The sequence below is a fragment of the Solanum tuberosum genome, unplaced genomic scaffold (genome assembly GCF_000226075.1).
Source record: "Solanum tuberosum cultivar DM 1-3 516 R44 unplaced genomic scaffold, SolTub_3.0 scf00060, whole genome shotgun sequence".
Classification (NCBI taxonomy): Eukaryota; Viridiplantae; Streptophyta; class Magnoliopsida; order Solanales; family Solanaceae; genus Solanum; species Solanum tuberosum.
In genome coordinates this window covers 1,855,369-1,868,584 of record NW_006238985.1, presented here as the reverse complement: position 1 = coordinate 1,868,584, position 13,216 = coordinate 1,855,369, and the positions used below count along the sequence as shown (strand labels likewise).

Sequence of the window (13,216 nt, the reverse complement as noted above, 5' to 3'; positions counted from 1 at the left end):
ATGGGGTAAAGGGTATTTTGATTTCTATTGAACTTTACCTAGTTAAGAGTGTTGTAACGTTTACACGCGCTATCCTTTCATTCTTGACTTCACCACATTTTTTATAAAACCTACCTACTCTTCTCACTTTATTCATCTCTTCGGCTTCTTTCTCGCTCTCGCCGCTTAGTTTATGTAGTTCTATTTTTCCTATTTTCTCATTCTTTATCCAATGTGGGTATTATTCTTCTCCATTTGTTGAATTTTTATGGATCTATAAATCCATTTTTCTTGTGGGCTCATCCTCTGGATACTCCTGGTAATTGATTTTTGTTAAGCTTTTAACTTTGTTATCAACTTAATTATGATATGAATATTTCTAAGAAAATTAAGAAGAAAAAAAAACTTTGACGGTTAGACATTAATTCATGTTTATTTATATATGTTAAAAAATTGACTTCTTTGTCCATTAGATAAACAGAGGTTCAATTGGTAGATTAATGATTGTTAGAATTATTTTTATTTTATTCTAATTCAATTGAAACCAGTAGGACCCACTTGAACTTTCAATCCTCACCTTTGCTTAAGATACACCCTTTTAAAAAAACAAATTTCAAGACTAATTTTCGAAAAACATAAAAATATGAGCGGACAAGACATTATTTACATTGTTTCATTAAATCATAATTTTAATTATTAATTCTTCAATTAAATATGGTTCATTTTAACAAAACAAAACAAAAGTTTACCATAAGTATGCCTTTTTTGCCAAAAGGCCCAGAGTGTTACTTTGCTTATGTGATCAACATTATTCTAAATATGAAAAATTCAATTTAAGCAATAATAATTCTCAGTATTAATGTCTGATAATTTCCCCCTTTTCAGTATTAGCCCTTTGTTGTTTCTCAACAAAAGAAAAGTAGCATGGCAACCATGAGGGAGAAAGACCAATTCCCTAGCAGTCGTGGTGATTATGGAAACTCTGAAAGTTGGCTTATTGAAAACTCACCTAAGAAAAAAGAGAAGATTGAGACAGAAGGTGATGAAACTGGCCTCATTGATAGAATCAGTCAACTACCTGACGCTCTTATTGTTCAAATTCTTTCTCGATTGTCCATAACAGATGCCTTCAGAACAATTATTCTCTCTAAACCTTGGCAATACTTCTGGACTTCTATCGACAATCTTGTTTATGACAATGAGGAGTTTAGTCGTTCAGATAGCTCGATGTTACACAAATTCATTTCCTTAACGGATAATGTACTACCTCTCCTTAGCAGCTCTAGCATTAAAAAGTGCAGTCTAAACTTTGTGTTCAAACATGAGGATGATGTGTCTTATTTTCCCGTAATTGACAAGTGGCTTGAATTTGCTGTGAACAAGAAAGTGGAGGGTCTATGCCTGAATATAAGTTATGATATTGATGCGATTGAGCATGACCAACCCTATAGTCTGCCAGAAGTTTTGTGTAGTAGCTCGTCAATTCTAAAACTCAAATGCCAGAATTGCAGAATATTAGACGATTGTGTACTAAATTGGACATCTCTGAAGAGTTTAACGCTGGAGAATTTGTTAATCCGGGATGAACATATTAAACAAATAATGTCAAATTGTCCTCAATTGGAATCATTCAACCTATTTGGATTTTGTGGGTTTAATCGTTTGCACATGACTTCTCCAAAATGTAAGAGACTGAAATTGATTGATCACTATCATCCTATCGGAGATTGGTATTCATTCGAAGGTGATTGTTGCTTTGAAGTTGTTGCACCATATGTTGAACATTTAACGATTTCTGGGGATTTTGATTATACGGAAATTGAGCTTAAGGACTTGTCATCTTTGGACCATGCCAAACTTTGTCTCTGTAGTGATGAATTTGATTCAATGGATGAGGACATACTGATAGATCTTTTGGTAAGTGTTCGATGTGCTAATGAGCTAATACTTTCATCCTGGTTTATCAAGGTCAGTTATCAGTTTCAAATGTCTCTTGTCTTTAATTTTTATGTTAATTGTGAATAGAGCTCCTTATTTCTACCTCTTATATTGATATTGATAATCTATTGAATCCTCTATTTTTCGACTTGGTTGTAGCATTGGGGTAATGATATTTCAATTAAAGGTCGCGAACCTGATTAATTATCTCCTGATTTACTTCCTTTTAATTAACTCATATAATTTTGATCTAGTACGTGAGGTTAAATATTGGTTCCTTTTATTGGTTTAAGATGGCAGCTACAAGTTCTTACAAGAATAGAAAATCAATAGATCTCATAAGTTTACACTGAATTTGTTACACTTCAGATTCGAAAGAGAAATTGAGTTATCTTGCCATGGAGTTGGTAGAGTGGAGAGAGAAAAAAACCTTTTATTTCATCTGTAAAGCAAAATAATCAGAAAAAGTTGGTGGCGGAGGAGGAAACATAGAAGGAAAAGAAAGAGAAGAGTAAGGAGAAATGGTCTCATGAAACATGACATCTCTGGATAAAAAACCTGCCTACTTGTCCAAATCAACGAGCTTATGTGTCCTTTTTTGGTCATGTTATAACCATAGAAAGCAAAAGTGATGGATCTGGATTTAAACCTATCCCTATAAGGCTTAGGTATTGCAGCAAAACTAAGGAAACCAAAAGGTTTGAGGTGTGAGTAGGATGGAGCAGTTTTATATAGGAGGAGACCATAAGGGGTGTTATTTTATAACAAAAGTGAAGAAAGTTCGTTAATAAGATAATTAGTAGTAAGGACTCACTCACCCCAATATTTGATCGAAAGTTTGGATTAAAATATTATAGGTCATGGAGTCTCCAATAAGTGCTTTTGTTTCCTTTCCATAACATCATTATGTTGTGGGGTATGAAGAGTAGATGTTTGATATACAATGTCAAGAGAAGAAAAGAAAGAAGATGCTTCAGTGCTAGAACCCAACTCAAAAGTATTATCAAATCTTAGAGTATGAAATTGAGTCTAAATCGTGAAGATAAATGATTTGATAAGGGAAAAAGCATTAGACTTGGTAGACAGTAAGTGTGTCCAAGTGGCTTTGAAAAAATCATCCAACATGGTTAGATAATGTTTATTGCCATTGTAAGTTTGAGTGTGGTAGGGTCCCCAAAGATCAATATGAATGAGTTGAAAAGGGCATGAGGTTTTGATGGAACGGAAATGCTAGTCTTTGTTGTCTAGCCAGAGGATACACTTTACAGATGAAGTCTTGTTTCTTAGATAACTGAGCATTTTTATTAACAATGGATTTCATCTTATGATAAAGCATGTGTCCTAATCTCAAATGTCAAAGTAAAGCAAGATCATTCTGAAACAAACAAAAGAAGGCATACATGTTGATACTGGAACAGAATTAGAAACAATAGGTTTATTGTCAATAGAAGTAGTAAAAGTAACAACAACTTTATTATCAACACAAGTAGTAGCCACAATGGAATTTACATAATGGAAAGTCAAAAGAGACTACGTATGAAGAATGTAAAGCCCTTGATACACTTTACCAAGCTCCAGTGGCCTCTTTAGAGAAGGGCCCTGTAGAACACAATAGTAGAGGTAGTGAACTAAGCTCCACAGTTGAATTGGACTACTAACTTGTGTACAGAAATCAAGTTATATTGAAAAGAAGACACCTAAAGAACATTTGTTAACACTAACTCAGGTGACAGGATACAAGTAACTTTTACAATATAATTCTATTTGGCAAAGTAATGAGATAAGGAATAGAATGATGAGTGATGTCAGTTAGGAAAGATTAATTAATTGGGGTCATGTGATTACTAGCACCTGAGTCTATGAGACATGTGACAAGCAAATTCATAAATGAGAAGGGCTTACTAAACCTGCATAGATGACAGAGTCAGTTCCATTCTGGTCAACTGTACATATTCATCATGTGAGTCAACTGATTTGATGAAAGTGGAGGCACATTAGAAGCATTAGCCTGAACATAAGCAGCAGACCTCCTATATGAAGTGGAAGTTGCAGGAGTGTTGTTGTGAGACCTATGTTGATTAGGTTGAGAACCATTCTAATATTGAAGCTTCCTACAATTTCCAATAACATGACCAGGTTTCTTGCAATAGCGACAAAACAAATTATTCATTTTGTTGTCAAAAATCACCTTCTGTGGATATTAAGACCTAGGAGGATAAAGAGGCACGTGTACCATCAAAAAAACAAGCAGTATATGTGCTAAAAGAGACAATCACAGTATGAGCTTCAAGATGACTCTCATTATTACAATCACTATAGAATATACAGTATCCATATCAGAAAGTGGTTTAAGCATCAAAATGTTTATCTTGACTTTAGTAAATCTCATTTAAACCCATCAACAACTGATATAATCTTTATTCCTCTTCCATCTTTTGAAAAGCTTCTTTGCAACCACATGTGCAATCATGTTAGGTAAGTGAATATGCAAGTTCATCCCATAATTTCTTGATTTTGGAAAAATAAGATGCAGTATTTGAAGACGGAAACTAAGTATACTAGAATTGATATTTTCCAATAGCTTCTAAGTATCAACAAAGTTAAGAGTAAACGTAAAAGAGACAAACAAGAAATTAATCAAAAAAATGGTACACCCATTGCTAATTCTTTTAATTAACATTAACTGACTTGGAGGCAATGGGGCGGGGCGGATGTGGGGGGTGGGTTTTAGGCTATGCGGAGCGGAGCGGGTTTAAGGCTATGCGGAGCGGATAGGATTTAAGGCTATGCGGAGCGGAGCAGGTTTAAGGTTGTACGGGGTGGGTGGGATGCGGGGCGGGTTGAAGTGAGTTTTTTTTTTAAAATAATGTTAGGCAGGCGGGATGCGGGTATATGTGATTTTATGTGGGTTCAAACTTAATTTTAACTTTTTACATATTATAAGAGTGATAGAGCATTATTTATTAAGATAATTTCTTTAAAGCTACTAAAATATTCAAAAGAGTAAATAAAAATGTTTCAATAAAAAAATAATACAATATCTTACACGTTTCCAATTGACCTCTAAAAAATAAATTTTTAAGTCACTATCCTATTAAATTAATACAACTTAATGAAACATTGAATTTTCTTTTATGAATTTTATTTTTAGTATCAAACTTAACTAGAAAAAAGAAAATATTAAAAACTCATGTGGGGTGGGTCTATGCGGGGCGAGATGGGGCGGATTGAAAATGAAAAAAATTATTATGCGGGACGGGCGGGAAAGATTAAATTTTTTGTGGGTTAAGCTCAACCTCCCCCGCACCGCCCCATTGTCATCCCTACTAACCGGTAACATTAGTAATTTTACTAAAGTTATGGAGAATCTAAAATTGTTTTGTATCTACTTCACGAAGTATGTTTGTTTTCTATAAAACTTATGAAGGCTTGTCAAAGATCAAAGAAACAGAACAATTTTAACAGTTCAATGTACTTACCTTCTATTTTGTTGCATTCTTCTGTTTAGGTGATTTCCATTTGGATGATGGACCTAGAATTAAACTTCTCCTTACCATTGCTAGAATGCAGATGGTTGACAATAAGTTCTTATATTTCAAAAGTTTCTTTCCCCATGCTAGACAAACTCTTAAGGTCGACTCCTAATTTGGAAAATTTGATGATATTTCCTGGTGTGGAGGTATGTTATTCATCTTATTATTTTCTGTCAATTTGTATTTTCATTTACGTGTCAAATGTTGATTACAATATTACTTAAAGAGTGTGTAATTCAATTTCAGGACCACTCAATTTTTCAGGACGCGGAAGAATACACTGAGGCGTTGGAATTATATGACCTCCTCTCATTTGAAGAAAACATATTCAAAGTTTCCTTACAAAATTTGAAGAATGTCAAGGTTATGCCATTTTGTAGTGGTACGCGTACATCTGATGCAACAGAGCTCGATCAATTCTTGAAGTTCTTACTTGAGCACGCAATAAATCTGGAGAAAATGGTTATAGTGCCAAAGCACAAGGGATGCAATAGTTGTTCTACTAATATCTCACAACTGATGAAGTGTTTGTTACTTTTTCCTAGAACTTCTATTAGTGCAGTTATTTCCTCAGGACCAGTTACCCAAAATGTTTTTGATACTCTTTAGTTATGTTTGAAACTCTCTTGTGATCATAAAGACAAAAGATTGGGATATGATTATAATTTGGATATTGCTTGTAATTTGTTTGACTGACATTGTAATTTCAGTAGTTTTGTTTTCTATTCGTCGGTGTGCAATTATTTCTAGATGATGTACAAGTCATACACTTTAAGTATGAAGTCAAAAGGGTCACTTTTTTCTTTCAAAATGCATGAAGGGCCACTAAAATATTTTTAAAACCAAAACGGACAACTCCAGCGAGATCCTTTTTTATTTGAACACCGTTAACGGTGTCCAGAATTCGCCTTTTCCCTTAACTTGAGGTTTGTGTTTGTAAAAAAGAGAGATGGTTGGCATCTTCCCCCACAGGGATGGAAACAACCTTTGGGTTTTACCTGTTATCACACATCTGTTTAAGGCATTCCACCTTTCTGGGATCAGCAAAGGATGTGGTGTTGTGAATGGATTTGCTTATTCCTTAACAAGAAATCCCATTTTCGGACTCTAAGTATAGAAAAGTCTTTGGTAGAAGTGCTATTCTTGAATGGGCCCTACCCGAGATAAGAAAATTAGTTAGGTTCCAATGCGGATACCTAACACCTTAAAAAGACAAAAAAATAAAAAAACGTGAAAGCCATTTTACCTCCAAATAAGTTTTTAAAAAAATGTCATTGTGATTTTTGAATACAAAGGTTAGTGTCTTATGATTTTCATGAGATAAATATTTTGTCTGATTTTGGTTTAAGGAAATTTACTTTAGGGACCATTTATAAAATTTAGCAAAGTTTTATGATAGAATATGTATAGGAATATATAATACATAGAAACACATGTAAATTACGATGAAATTGTCCGTTACATAAGTAAACTATGTGGGGGTCCAATTACCACCCAATTTTTTTCTTCAAATTATTTACCGTTTTAACTAATTACCTAGTAACAAAACAAGTTAGAAGATATCATATATATAAATGTGTCTATACTTGATAAAAAAATGAGTTTTAATGTCTTAAATATATCATTTGATTATCTTATCCAAATCGATTAGACCTCATTGTCTCTCGAGATCTGCGTCTTTATTCGTCTCTAATATATATACTTTAATCAAGCATGATTTTCATTTTTATTTTTTTAAAACTGGGAATAGGAAAAGAAGATTACAAGGCAATGAAACTCTCACTAATAAGGTAAAAGTTCAGATAGTCTGATATCCCAAAAAATCTCTATCCCAAATTTGCCTCAATCTGCTATATATTGTTTGTAATATAAAACTATATTTGATAAATATTAAAAGGTAATTATATATTTTGTATGTAAGATCGAATTTTATTCATTTATTCATGATGTGTGATTTTCTCATAAACAATAGTTAGGCTAGAATTGATTAACTAGATAATTATCCCTGATAAATTAGTAGAAAAACTTGCACTATTTACTATAGTTGAGTTTTAAATTAGTATTATTATAGTAATATAAAGAACTTATACTATCAATGTTTTATTTTTGATGGTGCATGATCCCTTTATACATTGGATATATAATAAGGAGGGGGGATGCATATATAAGATTTGTTCAAGAAAAGTGGGGGAAAAATACAAGTCCAATAAATATGAATCATCAAATTAGATGGGTTGTTGGAAAAGGAGGCATAGTTAGTTGATGAGAGATCACTTCATTGGTATATGTAAACCATTTTTTGGCTTTTAGGTGTGATAAATAACAAGGACCACCATTGCTTGTTGCAACCTATTATTACCTCTTCATGACACTTTTTTTTCAACTATTTTTTACATCATATATAGCTGTGTCAAACATTAATGATGGTTGCCCATTTTGGATCTCCCTTGCCTGTACTCCCTTCATTTCTTTTTATTCGTCCTCTATATTAAAAATATATTTTAGACTTATAATTAAAAGGTTTATTTGATCTATTTCAATTAGTTGGAGTGTAGTTTTGACCATTTTCCATAAAATATATATATAGCCTTATAATTATTTCAACAAACAAGAGAGAAGAGTTTTTTCTTTAAAAAAATAATCAAATCAACATGCATGAATCAAGTAAAAAGAAAATGAGGCGTTTGGTCATGTCTCATTATAAAAATAGATCGAAAAAAAGTAATTTTTGTTTTCTGAGTATTATGAAGTAAGAAGGTTGTTTGCAAAGGTGGAGCTAGGGGGTTTCGTGGGTTCGAATGAACCTACTAGCTTTTCCGTAAGTCTTGTATTTGTATTAAAAATTGAATAAATATATATATGTATGTTTACTTGTGAACCCTTAACAAAATTGATTGACAATTTAGTGGTAATGAATGGGGTGAAAAATGCTTTTCACTCTAGTGTTTAGGGTTTGAAACCCACTATCAACGAATGAAGCATGCATGTTTTGTAATATTTTCCTATTCTGTTCTAAAATTTAAAACCACAAACTTCTAATCAACGAATGAAGCATGTTTTGTAATATTTTTCTGTTCTGTTCTAAAATTTAGAACCCCAAACTTCTAATCTTGTTCCGCCTCTGATTGTTTGATATTCAAGGAAATGCATTTAAGAGTTATAATTTTTTATGTATTTTCATTCAGCTTTTTAAAAACTATACGTTTCAAGTTGCATAAAACCAACATTTATTTGACGTATCCACTGAAAGTTTCTATAAAGATATAACTAAGGACAAATGCATTTTATCTGATTTTGTAGTGCTCTAACTCCACACTCTTATTATTTGATGTTTATTTTGTGGAAGTAGATATTTGTAAAAAAAAAAAAAAAAAGTGTGCCTCCACCATTCTCAAACCTTTATTATGACGAGCTTGTTGACAATAGAAGCATAGAGTCCAAAGATGAATCCATATTGTTACTTTTATCGCTAGTGTTTGGACTTTTGGAATGATCAAACTCTGATACCATCTTAGAAAAGAAGAGAAAACAATATATTTGGGTGAAGTGATTTTCTTTATTCACAAACTGATATATATACAAGTTGATACAAATCAATCTAACCTAGCTTTATATAAAAAATCGTGATCCCCAATTAATGAAATTTGATGTACAAAATATGGAAACTAAATATACAAAAATATATGTACAAGATATGTATTTCTCAACATTTAAATTTAACGTACAGTTTAATCTTTGAGATTTTTTTCCATTGAGCTATATATATTGTTCTTTCTGTACTCACACACTCATAATTTAATATGTATTAAAGCTTTTTATATATATAATATTTATATCGAAAAAATTAAGTTCAGTAAATTCATTTAACTAGCATGCATAACTATGAGAAAATAAGGTAGCGACAAACACAATTTTGTGGCTAAATAATAAAAATCTCATGCTAATTTCACTTAATGATGAATTATATGAAAATTCAATTTGCTAGAAATTATTTAGCGATGAATTAGCTAGAAATTACTGATAAATTCCGTAAGGTCATGAGAATTGACATCGACAGGTTCAAACATTATATATTTTGGCGCGCGTGCTTATCCTATACATGCACATCCCTTTCAACTATTGTCATGAAAAAAATCAGAAGCTTAGCTTCACCTTTTTCCAGAGCATAAACCGCGCACCTGTTTTTGCACTATCAATGGTTTCTGTTAACTATATTGTCCAACCCAATCCAATTCTACAAGTTGCACTATATATATGGCACTAAAACACTACAACTCATGATTATTCTTTGGACCTTTTTGTTACTAAGTACAACAAATAAAGGATTTAAAAGTAAAGTATATTTTTAATTATATTATAATTAGCAATAATAATAAATATGAATATTTATAACGATACTTTATATAAATGTCACTTAAGATTTAGTTACTATATATACGATATACAATGACATTAACTCATCAATTACCGCCAGATATTTTTGCAGCAACAAATATTGCTGCTAAAAGAAAAATTTAATGCTACTAAATATCTCTTTAATCATTGTGGTAAGTACACATCATATATTTCATGCCTCATTCACTACATCAAAAATAATCTTTAGTGGCATTTAATTAGCAGCAATAGCTTAATTGCCGTTAAACATGTGCAATTAGCACTCTTTGCAAGTATCTCTAAAGCCTATAACGACATTTTGATCCAATGACAATTAATTAATGTCGGTAAAATTTTTAACACTCTTTATTAATTGGTATATTTAATTTATTGTTGCTAAAAGTTATTTTTATTGTTGTGATTATTCATATTTAGCTATTGCGATGATACACATATGTCAAAACAAAAGCTTTTAACGTATCTTTCCAATTCTAATTCAAATAACTTTTTTGCCATTTCAAGTTTAATGACAATATTAAATTCAAATAGTAATAATAAGTAATGAAAATTACACACATTAGATTAGCTAGTGAGATGAGTGGTCCTATATAGGATGGGGCCAGTATGGTTGTGGAAGAGAAAATGCACAATAATGCAAATATAAACAAAGAGACACCAAAAACTGAATCCTGGATGCTAAAGTTAGGTGCACATATATTCAAAAGGCCACTAGCTAAGCATGGAGGGCCAACTCAGCCTAAGTTGAATCCTATGTAATCATTGATCAATTTGGAGGTTCTAATTAGAGTTTTGTACATATTGTCCCATCCATATGATGTGTTCTTCCCAAAGCAGACTAGTTCTGTACACGATGTGATTTTGGCTACTGCCTTCTAATTCACAGCTAGCATGTATATTCAATACATGCCACTAGTGTGCGTACACATTGAATGTATTTTGGAATGAGTTGTACACAAGGGTAAATAATTTTGTTATGTACCGATAAGGATTGTGGTAGAGTGGTAAGTACTCATTCATTCTTAATAAGATGTCTCATATTTGAGTCTCCCTAGTACGGAGTCGCGTTTTGAGTTGTACACAAGGGTAATAATTTGTTATGTACCGATAAGGATTGTGGTGGAATGATAAGTACTCATTCATTCTTAATAAGATGTCTCATATTTGAGTCTCCCTAGTACGGAGTCGCGTTTTGAGTTGTACACAAGGGTAATAATTTGTTATGTACCGATAAGGATTGTGGTGGAATGATAAGTACTCATTCATTCTTAATAAGATGTCTCATATTTGAGTCTCCCTAGTACGGAGTCGCGTTTTGAGTTGTACACAAGGGTAATAATTTGTTATGTACCGATAAGGATTGTGGTGGAATGATAAGTACTCATTCATTCTTAATAAGATGTCTCATATTTGAGTCTCCCTAGTACGGAGTCGCGTTTTGAGTTGTACACAAGGGTAATAATTTGTTATGTACCGATAAGGATTGTGGTGGAATGATAAGTACTCATTCATTCTTAATAAGATGTCTCATATTTGAGTCTCCCTAGTACGGAGTCGCGTTTTGAGTTGTACACAAGGGTAATAATTTGTTATGTACCGATAAGGATTGTGGTGGAATGATAAGTACTCATTCATTCTTAATAAGATGTCTCATATTTGAGTCTCCCTAGTACGGAGTCGCGTTTTGAGTTGTACACAAGGGTAATAATTTGTTATGTACCGATAAGGATTGTGGTGGAATGATAAGTACTCATTCATTCTTAATAAGATGTCTCATATTTGAGTCTCCCTAGTACGGAGTCGCGTTTTGAGTTGTACACAAGGGTAATAATTTGTTATGTACCGATAAGGATTGTGGTGGAATGATAAGTACTCATTCATTCTTAATAAGATGTCTTATATTTGAGTCTCCTTGGTTCGTACGGAATCGTGTTTGTTAGAAAACGCTTTCCGAAGCAATTCTAAAGTTAGTTGGACTCCAACATAGATATCGGATATCAAATATCAGGTGGGAAACCAAACAAACAAAATAAAATTTGTACTATCAAATCGTCTAATAAATAATTAGACATAACAACTATGCATAAAGGGTGAACATTATACAAAATCGTTTTTCCTCAACTTCTTCTTTGTCTGCTTCAAAAGCTTTGTTCGGTCTTGATTAACGGAGATTTCATGACTTATTATACCATAAATCCCCATAAATTTTTATTTATTTTTGGGTTGATTTTAGACTAAAAAGATATAAATTAGCTTAAGGTACATTCATGCGTGAAATAAATTTAAGATACACTTAGCACGAGTGCAACACTAAGTCTAAGTCGAACTTCACTCATTGAAGACACCATGAGTGAAACTCCAAATTCTGAAGTTTGGTCTTGCCAAGTCTGAAGTCACCTTCAATCAAGTATGTCTGAAGTCGGTCTTGACAAGTTATACCAAACTTCAGATAAACATGTTTAATATTTAATCTAGGCCAAATTTCAAATAAAAATGTCTGAAGTTAGATGCAAATTAATTTTCAAGTTCAATCATGGGTAAATTTGCAAGATAATTTTAAATATAAATTAAATAATGGCCCAAAATCGGATATTTGTGAACTTTGCCCTCATATTTGTCAAACTTGATAAATCTTGTGCCTAACTTTTTTTACCTTTGTAATGTGTGATTGATTGTGTGCTTTTATTAGGTTTGCAATTGTCATGACACTTTTTCTACTGTAACTATTGTCAATCTTCTTTGAAACAGTAAAGAAATTAATTAAATACGTCAAAATCTTTCTTCTTCTATACTTTTTTTTTTCAAGAAAGGGAAAATCCTCCCAAGTCTTTGTTCCCCACTCATTCTCCACTTCTAGCACTCTTCGTTAGCGGGGACATATTGCTAGCAACTTACCTAATTAACTGGACGTTTAACTTGCTCAGTAAATTACTAGGCTATTTCCTCTATCTTAATTTATGTGGTATATTTAGTTTTTTTAAAGTTAAACCGTTTAAATTTGACCAGCAATTTAGGCATGAAATCTTTAGATTTTTTGAATGAAATATATATTTATAAACTACGTAAAAAGTATTATAACTATAAGTCACAATAATTGACAATTCAAAAGATTTAAAAAATGTATGAAAAATTTACAGTCAAACATAGACTTGTTTGAATCTTGAAATTCAAAAAATGTCACATAAATTGAGGAAAGAGTATTTGGTTGCAAGTTGCATAAGTGGCCGTCACACTTCTTTTCCATGATCCCACAAGGCCACAACATTTAAATTAAAATTTATGAGTTAGAGATTTTAGTCATTTTGAGCTAAGTTCTAAATTAATAATATTATATACATTATATGAATACTTTATCAAAAAAATAGGATTTAAGT

General features: G+C 32.1%; 1 protein-coding gene across 1 annotated transcript; it reads left to right on the top strand.

Moving 5' to 3' along the window:
- Positions 1-912: 912 nt before the first annotated feature.
- LOC102583704 (putative F-box protein At1g49610) lies at positions 913-2,004 on the top strand. The gene has a single exon (XM_015307493.1). The coding sequence runs from the start codon at positions 913-915 to the stop codon at positions 2,002-2,004; it is 1,092 nt and encodes a 363-aa protein (XP_015162979.1).
- Positions 2,005-13,216: the final 11,212 nt, after the last annotated feature.

Bases quoted from the DNA above. Each gene is read 5' to 3' on its own strand.
- LOC102583704 (XM_015307493.1), top strand. From the start codon at position 913: ATGAGGGAGAAAGACCAATTCCCTAGCAGTCGTGGTGATTATGGAAAC.